The 18875-nt window shown below is 45.8% G+C and overlaps 1 protein-coding gene across 3 annotated transcripts in view; it reads right to left on the reverse strand.

Moving 5' to 3' along the window:
* The window catches only part of LOC146863805 (phospholipid-transporting ATPase ID-like), a 696782-nt gene that overhangs the window by 92315 nt on the left and 585592 nt on the right, over window positions 1–18875 (reverse strand). For all 3 annotated transcript variants that reach the window (XM_085628123.1, XM_085628125.1, XM_085628124.1), the window contains exon 18: window positions 12476–12640. In XM_085628123.1, the coding sequence (XP_085484249.1) occupies window positions 12476–12640 (165 nt within the window). The remainder of the gene's footprint in view (window positions 1–12475; window positions 12641–18875) is intronic.

Raw genomic sequence — 18875 nt, forward strand, 5'->3', positions numbered from 1 at the left:
CCAGCTACCACTCTTATACTAATCTGGGGGGCTGGGTTGCCTGCTAGGTCACGCCTTATGGGTGGGACCTGGGAGGGGGGTGGTTACACCCCCTTTCCTTTGTCCAGTTTCGCGCCAGGACTGGGGCTGGAGTGCCCCAGCACCGGTTTGAACTGGACTATGCATGGGACACCTTGTGTGCCCCAGGCATGTCTCATTCCTTTCAGCCCTCCCTGCCCCAATACACTAAAGTCTGTCTGGGGAGGTGCTAGCACCTCCCCAAGCAGGAAACCTATTGTCCAAGCCTCCCTTGCCGGGACCACTCCCAGCAGCAGAAGGTCAGACTTGTGTCTGTGGCAGCAGCATCCATTTTGTGATGCTGAGGCTTTGGTTAGAGTTAAACAGCAAAGTAGGATTTTAACATGTCTCTCCCTCTAGAAGGAAGGGATAATATCCTCATCACCAGAAATGGTATGGGGGTATTATTCCAAAGTGTTAGACACCTTACACAACATGTTTTGATAAAGCCAAACCATAGTTACCATAACCGTTTAAGATTATAAGGCACTTTAAGAGTATATGGTAGGCTATATCATAGAACAGCTATAAGGACATGGTTCCGAAAGCTGCAGACAGGCTCAGCTCATGCTAGAGCACCATCTCACATGTTACCAAGTACTCTGCCTCCAGGATTGTTAAGGCCTGCCATAGGAGTGGCTGATAGGTACACATGTGTCTATTTTAAGGGTAGATATCGGTATACTATATCTAAGCAAGGGGTGATTACACGACCTTGCCCCAGCTGAGTGATCAGCCAGTTGTGTCTGATTGGAAGGCCAGACCAGGTGTGGCATAATACATGCTGCAGCCCCTGGGAGGCCTAGGGTACACCTATGCCCTGGGTACCTAGGGTACACTGTACAGGTGATCCTTACCAATTGGGAATGTACCTAGGGTACATGGAGTCCATTTTAAAGAGAGAGCAGACATCCTGAGACCCTGAATGGCAGGATCTCAGGCCAACTAAGTCGAAAAACCAGCTAGACACTAGGCAAAAAGTTGGGGGTAACCATAGTCAGATATCCACCTTCCTACACATAGCCTGATACATATAAACAAGTCCCTTCAGGTCCCGCACAGCGGTGTGGGTATACATTGCAAGTGCATAGCCTGATACATATAAACAAATATCTTCAGGTCCCGCACAGGGGCGTGGGTACACATTGCAAGCGCATAGTCTGACACATATAAACGATTATCTTCATGTCTCGCCCAGAGGTGTGGGTATACATTGCAAGCGCATAGCCTGACATATATAAACAATTATCTTCAGGTCTCGCACAGCGGTGTGGGTATACATTGCAAGTGCATAGCCTGATACATATAAACAAATATCTTCAGTTCTCGCACAGCGGTGTGGGTAAACATTGCAAGTGCATAGCCTGATACATATCAACAAATATCTTCAGGTCTCGCACAGCGGTGTGGGTAAACGTTGCAAGTGCATAGTCTGACACATATAAACGATTATCTTCAGGTCTTGCCCAGCGATGTTTGTATACATTGCAAAAGCATAGCCGGACACATATAAACGAATATCTTCAGATCTCGCACAGCGGTGTGGGTATACATTGCAAGTGCATAGTCTGACACATATAAACAAATCCCTTCAGGTCTCCGCCAGCGGTGTGAGTATACATTGCAAGCGCATAACCTGACACATATAAACGATTATCTTCATGTCTCGCACAGCGGTGTGGGTAAACATTGCAAGCGCATAGCCTGACACATATAAACAAATCCCTTCGGGTCTCCGCCAGCGGTGTGAGTATACATTGCAAGTGGATAGCCTGATACATATAAACGAATATCTTCAGGTCTCACACAGAGGTGTGGGTATACATTGCAAGTGCATAGCCTGATACATATAAACGATTATCTTCAGGTCTCATACAGAGGTGTGGGTATACATTGCAAGTGCATAGCCTGATACATATAAACGATTATCTTCAGGTCTTGCCCAGCGGTGTGGGTATACATTGCAAGTGCATAGCCTGATACATATAAACGATTATCTTCAGGTCTTGCCCAGCGGTGTGGGTATACATTGCAAGTGCATAGCCTGATACATATAAACGATTATCTTCAGGTCTCGCACAGCGGTGTGGGTATACATTGCAAGTGCATAGCCTGATACATATAAACGATTATCTTCAGGTCTTGCCCAGCGGTGTGGGTATACATTGCAAGTGCATAGCCTGATACATATAAACGATTATCTTCAGGTCTCGCACAGCGGTGTGGGTATACATTGCAAGTGCATAGCCTGATACATATAAACAAATATCTTCAGTTCTCGCACAGCGGTGTGGGTAAACATTGCAAGTGCATAGCCTGATACATATCAACAAATATCTTCAGATCTCGCACAGCGGTGTGGGTATATATTGCAAGTGCATAGTCTGACACATATAAACAAATACCTTCGTGTCTCCGCCAGCGGTGTGAGTATACATTGCAAGTGCATAGCCTGATACATATAAACGAATATCTTCAGGTCTCACACAGAGGTGTGGGTATACATTGCAAGTGCATAGCCTGATACATATAAACGATTATCTTCAGGTCTTGCCCAGCGGTGTGGGTATACATTGCAAGTGCATAGCCTGATACATATAAACGATTATCTTCAGGTCTCGCACAGCGGTGTGGGTATACATTGCAAGTGCATAGCCTGATACATATAAACAAATATCTTCAGTTCTCGCACAGCGGTGGGGGTAAACATTGCAAGTGCATAGCCTGATACATATCAACAAATATCTTCAGGTCTCGCACAGCGGTGTGGGTATACATTGCAAGTGCATACCCTGACACATATAAACAAATATCTTCAGGTATTGCCCAGCGGTGTGGGTAAACATTGCAAGTGCATAGCCTGATACATATAAACAAATATATTCAGTTCTCGCACAGCGGTGTGGGTAAACATTGCAAGTGCATAACCTGACACATATAAACGAATATCTTCAGATCTCGCACAGCGATGTGGGTATGCATTGCAAGTGCATAGACTGAGACATATAAACAAATATCTTCAGGTCTCACACAGCGGTGTGGCTACACACTGCAAGTGCATAGCCTGACACATATAAACAAATCCCTTCAGGTCTCCCCCTTCAGTGTGGGTGCAAACTGAAAGTGAATAGCCTGACACATATAATCAAATATCTACAGGTCTCCCACAGCTGGGTGGGTACACATTGAAAGTGCATAGCCTAACACATATAAACAAATATCTTCGGGTCTCGCACAACGGTGTGGGTATACATCGCATGTGCATAGCCTAACACATATAAACGAATATCTTCAGGTCTCGCAAAGCAGTGCTGGTATACATTACAAGTGCATATCTTATAACATATAAACGAATATCTTTAGGTCTCGCACAGCAGTGTGGGTATACATTGCATGTGCATAGGACGCCTCCTGCTATGTGTGTTGTTACTCTGTAGGCTTTAATTACAGACTCCAAGTACTATTTTATCCTACCAGGTTGCAATGCCATGGCCTTTGTCAGGAGGTTGCTGCAGCCTGCACCACCCATTGACCCCACTAGCGCTGCCAATGGCAGTACTACCACTACTAGCCATCACATTCATACAAGGGTCACAATATAGGCTTCAAATGTACATTAAAATGACTAATACATGCCACCCAAGCTATTATTATAGCTTTAGGTGGCAAGTATTAGTGATTTTAATGTGTATTTAATGATTAACCAACCGCTGTTGTCCTCCTCAAAAAATAAGACAAACAGCGCCACCACATGGCAGGCTTTCATAAGAGCCGGTGTTGAAAATAAAGTGCCGAACACCGGAAACCACCGACTCAAATTAAGCATTGGTGGTTCCCCACTCTATTTAAAACCTGTGCTTACATCACTGACTCTGGCAGCGTAAATGTCTGGCCTGGTGGCCTATCTGCCAAACCACCGCCAGTGACGGTGGTCCTGCCCCATTGAAGGCAGGGAGACCATCACTCATTTTCTCCAGCTCCTGTCCACTCTATGAATAGCAAAAATGCTGAATACTCTGTGGCCATCACACATAGGGAGAAGACTCCATGTGCATTGGCGCATTTCCTTTCTGATTAGGGAAAACAAGCCTCTGCTTTTGGAGTTTGTTTTCTCTAAACAAAAAAGTTTACTGAGTGGGTACTTTAAAGATTTTGCCTACTTGGCAAATCTCCAACGCTGTGAAGGGAGCTGTGTTGACTCCTTTCAAAGCATAGGGATTTGTGACAGATAGGCAGGGGTCTCTAAATAGAGAGGACAATCATCTGCCAGGGTGGCAGAGGCCCCTGGCAGGACAAAGCCTTTACAACATTGTGACCTGGAATGAAGGAGGGTTAGCAATAAAACAGGGTACATCTGGGTGGACGGAGTTTATAGGTGACCTGCATATATTATGTATCCAAGAAACCTGGTGTATTGAGCAGGCGTATTGCGATGGTTTCTCAACACATTGGCTGGAGGCCAAAGCATCTCATATCGAATAGGCTTCCTGTGATTATCAAGAGGAAAATAACTGTAGGTCCCCTATGAACAACATTTTGGGGAGGTCGGGATGTGGTGTTGGTGAATTTTTATAATAATTGTTTGACAACACTCTGGGTAAGGTGGTTTCAGCCGTTTTAGGGGGACTGGAGTCTCTATTACAGTCGATTACCAATGATTTTATAATAATTTGGGCTGGCGATTTTAATACCAACCCAAGTCGTGCTTTCCGGGTATGCGGGGTCATCGATGAGACTGGGACTGGTTATTCCATTTCCCCCACAATGACTATGGTGAACAATTGAATTCCTTGATCGCCAAATATGACCTACATTTACTAAAATATGAATGTGACGATAATGGGGACCTATTCCAACATTTATAGGGAGGAATTCTGTCTCAGTTATTGATCACATCCTAATATCCGCTAATGCATGGAAGTAGTGTACCATGCAAAGGGTTGTTTGTCTGGGTTTGAGTGACCATAACTGTATTATGCTGACAGTGTCTTTCTGGAGGAAGGCCAGTGAAATAACTAAAAGACGGGTTACCAATATTGCCCCAACTAGACCTAACGGGGTCCGTATAAAATGGGATAGAGTACAGCCGACTGTAATTTTACATGATATCTGCTTCAAGGGCTTTAATGATATTACATGCTGTTTAGAAGATGTGGTTACCCCATTTCAGCTACTCTATAGTTGTATCAGTATCAGCAACATTATAGACGGCCTTCTGACGCGCCCAATTACAAAAGGTCCGGTTAAATGTTGAGGTTGGTTTAACCACGCATGCACCACTGCCTCTAGGAATCTGAAATTGGCCCTATGTGAAAGACCTTGAGATCATCTGCTGATTAAGTTACTTGGATTTAAATATAAAGAGGTGCTCACAGCTAGGAAGAAAGAACTCCAGGACATGGCGTGCTTCAATTTGTCACATGCTGCTGACACAAGAGATAGTACATTATTTTTGGATACTGTTAATTCCGCTCTCCTAAAGGATGATACCTTTCATGAAGTGCTATCACATGTTGCTTGTGATGCCTGGGTTGCTCACTTCTCTAGAACAGCAGATATGGAGCTCGTATCTCTAGAACAGTAGATATGGAGATCGTACTAAATAAAGACCAGTTGATGTGGCCCCCCTCACCTTTGGACAATACGAATCAGGAAGTGTCATGGGCAGTGAAGGAAAGTAAAGAGGGTAAGGCCCCGGGCCCAGTTGATGTCTTTTAGATCGCTATTGATTTATGGGCACCAATTCTTACTAGAGTTTTCATCATGGCTGCGATGACAACGATTCCGCCCTAATGGGGTGCCCCTTTTATAGTACCCATCTAAAAAAGGGTGATAGATCAGACCCTAATAATTATCAGCCAATCTCATTACTCATCAGTAAAAGTGATGTGCAAAATTTTGCTAAAAAGACTAGAAGAATGGGCTTATGATTGCTCAATACGTTCAACAACACAGTTTGGTTTTACGAAAGGTGTGGGGACTCTTGAGCAATGTTTGAATTTGGATCTACTTAAGGGAAGTATACATGTACTAAAGGCGGAAGACTATATTTCTGTTTTGCTGACTTGAGCAGCGCTTTTGACCTAGTGGACCATGCTGTTCTTTGGACCACCTTGCTTGCCATGGGGGCGTCTAGGCCAATCATTTACTTTCTAACAAGATTATATGAGAATCTGGTATGTAAAGTACGTTGTGGGGCACATGGTGAATGCACCAACAATTTCACAGTCAAGCATGGAATTCGGCACGGCTGCGTACCTGCCCCACTGTCATTTTCTTTATTTATAAATGGGGTGGACCAGATATTACAATCAGTGCATGCGGATGCCCCACAGGTGGCTGGGCACCCAATACCAGTGCTCTTGTATGCAGACGATGCTGTCTTGCTGGCCATGACCCCGGTGGGGCTGCAACGCTTAATGGATGCTTTGGGGGACTTTATTGCTGCTAGAAAATTGATTATCATAAAAGTAAAACCTATACCAGTTGCCGGTGACCTCAGTTCATACTTTTTGCTACCTGGGCATCACTTTCTCGGGTAATCACTCATGGGCCAGCGAAATTACTAACACGAGGAGCAAAATGAATAAAAGCATCCATGTGTTTTTTTAGATTCTCAGCTAAGCTGGGGATCCAGGCCTGTTAAAGAGATGACAACAATTTATAGGGCCAGGGTGTTATCCATTGCTACATATGGGGCCGGTGTGTGGGGACACTATAATAGTAAAGCATTTCAGATGGAGGAAAACAGTTTCCTCAAGCGTCTCCTTTGTTTACCTGTCTTGACCTCCTCTGAGATCATTCATAGAGAAGTTGGGCTACAGTACTGTTCAAAGTTAGTTGCACCCCGCCCCCTGCTGCTCTGGCTCTCTATATGGTCCAGAGAGGAATCCTGTTTTACAAAGTCTAACATATTAGATTGCCTTACCCAGGATAAAGTATCTGCGATTCCATGGTTAATCTACATTGATTTTATGTACAGTAAATTATTTAAGATGTCAGTCGGGACTAACCCCCTGCTTGTAACATCACTTAGTAAGTCGTCTATTAGAGAGACTTTTGTGAATCAGAAGAGGGCAGCCCGGGTGGATTGCGAGATAAAGAAATCAACTGTGAAGTTTTACCTAACACTTAATGTAATGGATGGCTGTCAAGATTATCTGACCAATATACCCAATCTTATGCACCATTGTGTATTAGTTAGATTCAGATTGGGAATTGTCCATCACCTTGTTGCTTTCCCTAATATGAAAACGTGTCCTCTTGATTCGACCCTTTGCCCATGTGATGGACGGAGTGGACAAAGCACTGTGCCTTTATGTTGTTCTGTGGTTTTTATTCGGGATTCAGAAGTATCTATTTAAACCCACTTTTGCTTGAGTATAGCAATGGATCGCATATGGCTGCCTTAAAATATCTGCCTGAATTAAATGATGCCAGGGTTTGTCTTAATGTAGCACTTTTTATTAATGATGCAATTAATATCCGCTAAAAGTATTGTTGACTTGTGACTCAAACCAGTTTTAATGGAGATTTTACCCCCTTTAAAAAAATATTTTAAGTGCATTTAGGTCCGATCAACTCTTTCATATTGTATATTGAGTATTGCCTTATACAATCTTTTATAAACTGTGTTGCTATTTATGTATAATACACACAGCTTTTTCATTCATGTATACCTTTATGGTTGTTTTAAACATACAGCTTAAATTTTGAATTGGTTGACCCCCTGTGTCTATCTGTAATCTGTGGTCTGCACTCGGCAGGTGCCTGAGCTCAATGCTCTGAACTGGCAGCGCATGTGCAGAGGAGGGAATGGTTGGCACCACTTGGAGAGAGGCTTCGCATCTTCCAAGGTCGCAGTAGCCAAGGTGCATGATTACAACCCAGGAAAATACATTTCCCAAGAATATTCAGAATATAAGGTTGAGAGGCATCTCAGATGTATTCTTCCTGAAGCCAGGTCCTTGGTCCCAGAGCTCCTGGAACTCTTTTGATATTGCTTGTTATTGTTTCTGGAAGCGACTGAAGCTTAAACTGAATACTGTTTGCTTTCCCTCTGTACCACCCCACTGCGCTGACCATGCTGTGTGCAGCTATAGACCTGCATGTCCTCCTTGATGTTGAACTTCCTTGTCCTCCAAGGGCCCCTGCCGCGTAGGAACACCACATGCTATGTGCCCAGAGCTATGCTTCATTTTGTACTGTGTTACTATTTCCCATATGTGATCTCATGATACCCGTCCCTCCTTCTTGTATGCACTGCTTTGCTTTAAACTTCCAATAAAGAATTGTGAAACCGACTGAACGCAGAGAAGTATTCTTAGGAATCCAATCGTGCTGTGGAAACAAACACCATTTGTTAAAGTGCTGTTTCAGGGATATATGGAGTATAAACTCATTGCTTATCCACCCGAGGAAAGGGAAGGATCCTCATCACTTTAAAAGACTTTAATACTTTGCGCATTATGCTTATATTGTATTCAGGTAGTGATATGATAATAGAGACGTGATCCTTTGGAATCAGTATGAACTTTACAATTCTGATAAATCTTTGTTATATCACATTTCAAGAAAACAACCTCAAATTGATATTCAAACCAGGAAGTGTGTTCTCATGAAACATAAGCTAGTGATCTTATCAGTGGCAGGAGTCAGAGGAGTTTGAACTCTTAATGACCTTTCTTGAATAGCATTTCAGTTTCAGGAATACAAAGTTCCATCATAAAATAGAAAGTCAGAGACAGAGCTATTATGAAGGCATATCGCTTACAATAGCATAGAGATATTAGGAAGGTATATTATTTACAATAGCATTTTGTAAAGGGTGTGATACATAAGGCCTTCATTACAAGTTGGGTGGAATTGACACACATGTGGTAAATACCTTTACTCCGGAGTGGTACTTACTACCCAAGCCAAGAGCCTCCGGATCATCATTGACAACAAACTTGAAAAGACCATCCGAGTCAACGCTGTCACTGCCTCTTGCTTCCATACCCTGAAGATGCTGAGGAAGATTTTCAAATGACTCCCAGCCAGCACCCCGAAAACTGTCATACATGCCCTTGTCACCAGCATGCAGAAGTATGGGAACACCCTCTATGCCAGGATCAACAAGTAATTTCCCCAGAAGGCTGCAAACCATTCAGAACTCTGCGTTCAGACTCATTCTCAACCTCCCACACTCTACACGCATCACACCACACCTAAAGAAGCTTAACTGGCTTCCCATACACAAACGAGCACAATTAAAACTCCTCCCTCACTTTCAAGGCACTACATAACTCCGGCCCAACAATCTGCTTTCACAAACCTTCCATACAACCCCGCTCATCCGTATTTCTTCTTGCATATGTCTAACGCATACGGGAATCCAGATCCAGCAGTCAAGCCTTCTCCTACATCGTTCCTAAAGCATGGAAGGACCAGCAGCAACACAAAAGTGTCTCCTCCCTTCTTTAATTCCACAGCAAGCTGAAGACCTGGTTTTTCGAGTAGTCCCACTAGGCCCTAGGTTTGGCTAGACTCACACCTGCTCAGCAAATGATACCCTCCCGCTCTACACATCTGCATTACCTAACCATGTGTGGTAAATACCTCCTAGCCTGACTTTTTATCTTGCAAATGAGGTATAATATGTGGAATTAGTATTTAACACACCAAATTCTGCATCTTTTTCTTTTTTCCAGACCCTTTCCGCCGATCCATTTCAGCAGGTTTGACCTGCTGCAAATTATCAGGGGAATGCTGTGAGGATAAGATCATTCCAGTTCCAATCACTGTGCAAACCATGTTTGCACAGGGCACTGCCCCATTTAATCATGGCAAAAACATATTAATCTTGTCTTTAGAAATACCCGATGACCCAAAAGAGCTCAGTACCAAGCGGAATGATGAGTCAGAGTGGTGAAACCCAGTGTCTCTGTCATCGACCTCATTCCATCCCCTGTTCTAACGCTCTGCCACTAACCAGCATATTCCTCTTGTGTATGAATGGCTGTGGATTTACAGAGGTGCAGAAACATTGATCATTCCTGAAGGGCAAGGTTAGTGCTTTCTGACACTATCTTCTTTGTATTCTCCATCAAGTCTTCTCACTTCTTTCATTTCTCACAGAATTATCAAGACCAATGCATTTGTTCAATCAGGCATTGACTTTGGTAATTAACTGTAATTAGGGGAGGAAAAAGAGTCATTTAAGAGCACAGTAAAAGGATGACCAAACAGCATGGTAAAATAATCGTACAATAACATGGTTAAAGGGTGGGCATGTACAAAAGCTACACAGTAGAGCGCTTATATACTACAGATATGCCGCAGGAAGCCAAACTTCGCAGATGCCTTTTGTTTACATCAGTTTTCAAATAAGTCCCATGATTAGCATAGACTTGTAAATCATGTATAGGATATTTGGATCGCTCCGCTTCTGAGAGAGAATAGGTAGCACAACATTACTCTGGCTACCATGCGATATATTTACATGCCAACGTAAGCCTATATTGTTGCCCTTTTCTCAACTTAAGTTCAGTAGAGCACTCCAATGCCTGAATTTGTCTATTCAGTTTAACCGGACACAATATTATAACAGGCATAACTGTCACCAAACTGGGGGTGCTAATTTTGTAAGATAACTACCTGTCCTAAATAGTCTACTATTATACGCTCTGTGTCTTCAATATTTACCCCTGTAATTCCCCTGGTATTCAAGATTTCATCCTTAAATAATTGATGTCTTCAATAATTAGCATTCAGTTCTCTGCTTCTTCAATACTCTACCTTTAAATGTCCCACGACCTCAGTACTCCATCATTTAATGTGCAGTGTCTTCAGTATTCCACCCTTCAATACGTCCTGTCTTCAATATTGCGTTGTTCAATGCTCTACATCTTCAGCAGTCCAACTAACTATTAGGGCTCAACCATTCCATATTTCATTGTTCACTATGTGCCATGCTATCAATATTCCACTTTCCAATATTCATCCATTGAATATTAAAGCTTCAATAATCCACCATTCAATATTCCATTATTTGGCGTCCCATTTCTCAACTTTCCATCATTCAATATTCCAACATTAGTTTTCAATCCATTAAGAAGGCACCATTCAGTGTGCCATATCTTATACATTTGATCTTTCAGTGTTTCACGTCTTCAAGATTTCGACCATTTCACATAACGTTCCTCTGTTCAGTATTTCAAATGATAATCTTCTGCTGTTCAATAGTCTCCTCTTCAATCTGCCATCCTACAATATTCCATTCTTTAACGCCCCACCTTCTATCCTTTCGTATTACGTCCTTCAACGTAACATTCTTCAATGTTGCCTTCTTCAAAGTCCCACTATTCAATATTCCACCCTTTAAAATTTCAGTCATAAGTGTTCCACCCTTCATGTACTCTCTTTAATGTTTCCCCGTTTAATAACCCATCCTTTAATTTCCACCTTTTCAAATTCTATCCCTAACGATTTTGCTCCTTAAGGATGTTAGTACTTCCCCATTCAATGTTTATCCTTTGAAATTCCACCATTCAACGCTCCCTCTGTCCATGCCCAGTGCTTAAATGCCCCCTCTTCAATGTTCCAGTATTCAACGGCCTATCATTTTAATGGCCCACCCATCTATTTCCAATGTCACATACTCCACCCTTCAGTGTTCCATCCTTGAATGGTCCAGGTGTCAATATTCTGCATTTCAATATTCTGTTCTTCAACTGCCCATTCTGTAATATGTTTCTGTTTAATCTGCCACCCTTCAGTATTGCATCACTAAATGTTCTATTCTTCAAACGTCTTCCCCTACGTTTTCAACCCTTCAATATGCTGTTCATCAAGACATTATCCATACATTTTCCACCACTCAGGATGCTGCCTTTAAATATTCAACCTATTATTATCCCATCCTTAAATAGCCTACTTGTTAATATTACACTCTTCCTTGATAACCCCTTTATGTCCCACAATTCAATGTTTCTTCCTTCAATATGACATCATTAGATATTTTAAACACACGGTGCTGGTGTTCTTGAACGTATCATGCCACTACCGGTACTGGTTAAGGTTGTCCATGACCGGCCGCATCATAAGAACACGTAAGACCATGGCATATTGATACGAAGGCATCCTCAGTATCTATTGCGTCGCCCATGGTTGAAGTTGTTAAAGATGTTTTGAACACCTTGATACTTTCACATGGGACTCTGCGTCTAGATTCTGAGACTCGGTGCTAGTCATAAAGATCGGGGTGTGGGAATAGCTGCACAGACTTTTTCTACATGTATCAAAATAGATCTGTAATGATGGTGTGTTAATCTTTAACAGACATAAGCAACTGAATATACTTTTCACTGGTTATTTTTCTGTAGTTTGTGACATGCACATGAGCTTGCTGGTCAGTGTGATTATGTTCAGTACATACCAGCAAATCCTTTTCAATCTCTTCAGATAACTCCGCCAGTTTCTCCTCCCTGTTGTCTAAGGATGTGCTTGCCTCATGGTGGCGCATTTTCCACTCGCTGAAATAGTTTTTATCTAAGTCCTTGTAGGCCAGGACGAGAGTACGCAGGCCCTCTCCAGCAAACTCCTGTCAAAGGATACAGAGGTCAAGAGAAGGTAGCCCAACCATATACCCAAACCATAGTCAGAAAGGGGGGAAAATGTTTACTAATCGTTGGAGAGTTTGGCCAGTTTGACATGGCAAATGGTAAACATTGAATCAATCATGGAACATCGCGGTAAGTTAGTTTGACTGTAAATTATTACCTGTGGAGGACAGCCTGAGGATGACGTGTGACTTTTAAACATAACTAGCTCGTTCTACTGTGTACGTATATAGATCGATGAACCACTTTAAAGATATGATTTCTTTGATAGATAATGTCTATTCACACATCGTGTCATATACAAAGACCTCAAAGAGAAAGTCATGAAAAATTGAGAATATGGATTGGTATGGCAAACATTGATGGACCTGTGCTGGACTCTCCAGAGGGTACACAATGGCCTCGTCCAACGGCATGGCAGGTAGCTCTTGAGAACGGCCAGCAGAGTGGAGGAAAGATGCACAACAGAAGATGGAGCACTGACAGTGAGAGAGAAAAGGGACTACAATAGGGGTTTGCTTCAGTGCCTATTACAGGGACCAAGTGGCTCTTGCACAACATAGCCAATGAAGTACTTACTAGTATAAAACAGAGCCTGTGTATCATGTTACACTGGTGTGAACCATGGCATGATACACTGGGAATGGAGCTGATGTGAACCATGGCATGATACACTGGGAATGGAGCTGGTGTGAACCATGGCATGATACACCGGGAATGGAGGCGGTGTGAACCATGGTATGACAGACTGGGAATGGAGCTGATGTGAACCATGGCCTGATGCACTGGGAATGGAGGCGGTGTGACCATGGCATGATACACCGGGAATGGAGGCGGTGTGAACCATAGCATGGCACACTGGAAATGGAGGCGGTGTGACCATGGCATGATACACTGGGAATGGAGCTGGTGTGAACCCTGGCATGATACACTGGGAATGGAGGCGGTGTGACCATGGCATGATACAGTGGGAATGGAGGCAGTGTGACCATGGCATGATACACTGGGAATGGAGCTGGTGTGAACCATGGCATGACATACTGGGAATGGAGGCGGTGTGAACCATGGCATGATACACTGGGAATGGAGCTAGTGTGAACCATGGCATGATACACTGGGAATGGATGCGTTGTGAACCATGGCATGATGCACTGGGAATGGAGGCGGTGTGACCATGGCATGATACACTGGGAATGGAGCTGCTGTGAACCATGGCATGATACACTGGGAATGGATGCGTTGTGAACCATGGCATGATGCACTGGGAATGGAGGCGGTGTGACCATGGCATGATACACTGGGAATGGAGCTGCTGTGAACCATGGCATGATACACTGGGAATGGAGCTGCTGTGAACCATGGCATGATACACTGGGAATGGAGCTGCTGTGAACCATGGCATGATACGCTGGGAATGGAGGCGGTGTGAACCATGTCATGATGCACTGGGAATGGAGGCGGTGTGAACCATGTCATGATACGCTGGGAATGGAGGCGGTGTGAACCATGTCATGATGCACTGGGAATGGAGCTGCTGTGAACCATGACATGATACACTGGGAATGGAGCTGCTGTGAACCATGGCATGATACACTGGGAATGGAGGCGGTGTGAACCATGGCATGATACACCGGGATGGAGGCGGCGTGAACCATGGCATGATACACTGGGAATGGAGGCGGTGTGAACGATGACATGATACACTGGGAATGGAGGTGGTGTGACCATGGCATGATACACTGGGAATGGAGGCGGTGTGAACGATGACATGATACACTGGGAATGGAGGTGGTGTGACCATGGCATGATGCACTGGGAATGGAGCTGCTGTGAACCATGGCATGATACACTGGGAATGGAGGCGGTGTGACCATGACATGATACACTGGGAATGGAGGCGGTGTGAACCATGGCATGATACACTGGGAATGGAGGCGGTGTGACCATGGCATGATACACTGGGAATGGAGGCGGTGTGACCATGGCATGATACACTGGGAATGGAGGCGGTGTGGCCATGGCATGATACACTGGGAATGGAGGCGTTGTGACCATGGCATGATACTCTGGGAATGGAGCTGATGTGAACCCTGGCATGATACACTGGGAATGGAGGCGGTGTGACCATGGCATGATACACTGGGAATGGAGGTGGTGTGGCCATGGCATGATACACTGGGAATGGAGGCGGTGTGAACCATGGCATGATACTCTGGGAATGGAGCTGATGTGAACCCTGGCATGATACACTGGGAATGGAGGCGGTGTGACCATGGCATGATACACTGGGAATGGAGGCGGTGTGACCATGGCATGATGCACTGGGAATGGAGCTGCTGTGAACCATGGCATGATATACTGGGAATGGAGGTGGTGTGACCATGGCATGATACACTGGGAATGGAGCTGGTGTGAGCCATGGCATGATACACTGGGAATGGAGGCGGTGTGAACCATGGCATGATACTCTGGGAAAGGAGCTGATGTGAACCATGGCATGACTCTGGGAATGGAGGTGGTGTGACCATGGCATGATACAATGGGAATGGAGCTGGTGTGAACCATTGCATGACTCTGGGAATGGAGGCGGTGTGAAGCATGGCATGACTCTGGGAATGGACGCGGTGTGAACCATGGCATGACACACTGGGAATGGAGCTGGTGTGAACCATGGCATGATGCACTGGGAATGGAGGCGGTGTGACCATGGCATGATGCACTGGGAGTGGAGCTGCTGTGAACCATGGTATGATACACTGGGAATGGAGCTGGTGTGAACCATGGCATGATACACGATACACTGGGAATGGAGGCGGTGTGACCATGGCATGATACAGTGGGAATGGAGGCGGTGTGACCATGGCATGATGCACTGGGAGTGGAGCTGCTGTGAACCATGGTATGATACACTGGGAATGGAGGCGGTGTGAACAATGGCATGATACACGATACACTGGGAATGGAGGCGGTGTGACCATGGCATGATACAGTGGGAATGGAGGCAGTGTGACCATGGCATGATGCACTGGGAATGGAGCTGATGTGATCCCTGGGTTGATACACTGGGAATGGAGCTGGTGTGAACCATGGCATGATACACTCGGAATGGAGGCGGTGTGAACTATGGCATGATACACTGGGAATGGAGGTGGTGTGACCATGGCATGATGCACTGGGAATGGAGCTGCTGTGAACCATGGCATGATACACTGGGAATGGAGGTGGTGTCACCATGGCATGATACACTGGAAATGTAGCCGGATTTGAACCATGCCATGATACTCTGGGAAAGGAGTTGATGTGAACCATGGCGTGATACACTGGGAATGGAGGTGGTGTGACCATGGCATGATACTCTGGGAATGGAGGCGGTGTGAACCATGGCATGATACACTGGGAATGGAGGCGGTGTGAAGCATGGCATGACTCTGGGAATGGACGCGGTGTGAACCATGACATGATACACTGGGAATGGAGCTGCTGTGAACCATGGCATGATACACTGGGAATGGAGGCGGTGTGACCATGGCATGATACACTGGAAATGTAGCCGGATTTGAACCATGCCATGATACTCTGGGAAAGGAGCTGATGTGAACCATGGCGTGATACACTGGGAATGGAGGCGGTGTGACCATGGCATGATACACTGGGAGTGGAGCTGCTGTGAACCATGGCATGACTCTAGGAAAGGACGCGGTGTGAACCATGGCATGATACACTGGGAATGGAGGCGGTGTGACCATAGCATGATACACTGGGAATGGAGGCGGTGTGAACCATGGCATGGCACACCGGGAATGGAGGCGGTGTGAACCATGACATGATACACTGGGAATGGAGGCGGTGTGAACCATGACATGATACACTGGGAATGGAGCTGGTGTGAACCATGGCATGATACACTGGGAATAGAGGCGGTGTGAACCATGGCATGATACACTGGGAATGGAGGCAGTGTGAACCATGGCATGATACACTGGGAATGGAGGCGTTGTGACCATGGCATGATGCACTGGGAATGGAGCTGGTGTGAACCATGGCATGATACACTGGGAATGGAGGCGGTGTGACCATGGCATGATGCACTGGGAATGAAGGCGGTGTGAACCATGGCATGATGCACTGGGAATGAAGGCGGTGTGAACCATGACATGATAGACTGGGAATGGAGGCGGTGTGACCATGGCATGATGCACTGGGAATGGAGCTGGTGTGAACCATGGCATGATACACTGGGAATGGAGGCGGTGTGACCATGGCATGATGCACTGGGAATGGAGCTGGTGTGAACCATGGCATGATACACTGGGAATGGAGGCGGTGTGAACCATGACATGATACACTGGGAATGGAGGCGGTGTGAACCATGACATGATACACTGGGAATGGAGGCGTTGTGACCATGGCATGATGCACTGGGAATGGAGCTGTTGTGAACCATGGCATGATACACTGGGAATGGAGCTGGTGTGAGCCATGGCATGATACACTGGGAATGGAGGCGGTGTGACCATGGCATGATGCACTGGGAATGGAGCTGGTGTGAGCCATGGCATGATACACTGGGAATGGAGGCGGTGTGACCATGGCATGATGCACTGGGAATGGAGGCGGTGTGAACCATGGCATGATACACTGGGAATGGAGACGGTGTGAACCATGGCATGATACACTGGGAATGGAGGTGGTGTGACCATGGCATGATACACTGGGAATGGAGCTGATGTGAACCATGGCATGATACACTGGGAATGGAGGTGGTGTGACCATGGCATGATACACTGGGAATGGAGGCGGTGTGAACCATGGCTTGACAGACTGGGAATGGAGGCAGTGTGAACCATGGCATGATACTCTGGGAAAGGAGTTGATGTGAACCATGGCATGACTCTGGGAATGGAGGCGGTGTGAACCATGGCATGATACACTGGGAATGGAGGCGGTGTGAACCATGACATGATACACTGGGAATGGAGTTGGTGTGAACCATGGCATGATACACTGGGAATGGAGGCGGTGTGAACAATGGCATGATACACGATACACTGGGAATGGAGGCGGTGTGACCATGGCATGATACAGTGGGAATGGAGGCAGTGTGACCATGGCATGATACACTGGGAATGGAGGCGGTGTGAACCATGACATGATACACTGGGAATGGAGTTGGTGTGAACCATGGCATGATACACTGGGAATGGAGGCGGTGTGAACAATGGCATGATACACGATACACTGGGAATGGAGGCGGTGTGACCATGGCATGATACAGTGGGAATGGAGGCAGTGTGACCATGGGTTGATACACTCGGAATGGAGCTAGTGTGAACCTTGGCATGATACACTGGGAATGGAGGTGGTGTGACCATGGCATGATAAACTGGGAATGGAGGCGGTGTGAACCATGGCATGGCACACCGGGAATGGAGGCGGTGTGAACCATGGCATGATACACTGGGAGTGGAGCTGCTGTGAACCATGGCATGACTCTAGGAAAGGACGCGGTGTGAACCATGGCATGATACACTGGGAATGGAGGCGGTGTGACCATGGCATGATACACTGGGAATGGAGGCGGTGTGACCATAGCATGATACACTGGGAATGGAGGCGGTGTGAACCATGGCATGGCACACCGGGAATGGAGGCGGTGTGAACCATGACATGATACACTGGGAATGGAGGCGGTGTGAACCATGACATGATACACTGGGAATGGAGGCGTTGTGACCATGGCATGATGCACTGGGAATGGAGCTGGTGTGAACCATGGCATGATACACTGGGAATGGAGCTGGTGTGAGCCATGGCATGATACACTGGGAATGGAGGCGGTGTGACCATGGCATGATGCACTGGGAATGGAGCTGGTGTGAACCATGGCATGATACACTGGGAATGGAGCTGGTGTGAACCATGGCATGATACACTGGGAATGGAGCTAGTGTGAACCATGACATGATACACTGGGAATGGAGGCGGTGTGAACCATGGCATGATACACTGGGAATGGAGCTGGTGTGAACCATGGCATGATCCACCGGGAATGGAGCTGATGTGAACCATGACATAATACACTGGGAATGGAGGCGGTGTGACCATGGCATGATGCACTGGGATTGGAGGCGGTGTGGTACAAAAGGGGGTGGTGATGGACGGAGCATCAGAACCAATCAAACACTCCCACCCAGTCAACAGATCTGGGTTTAATCC

Source organism: Triturus cristatus, chromosome 2_1 (assembly GCF_964204655.1).
Source record: "Triturus cristatus chromosome 2_1, aTriCri1.1, whole genome shotgun sequence".
Taxonomy (NCBI): Eukaryota; Metazoa; Chordata; class Amphibia; order Caudata; family Salamandridae; genus Triturus; species Triturus cristatus.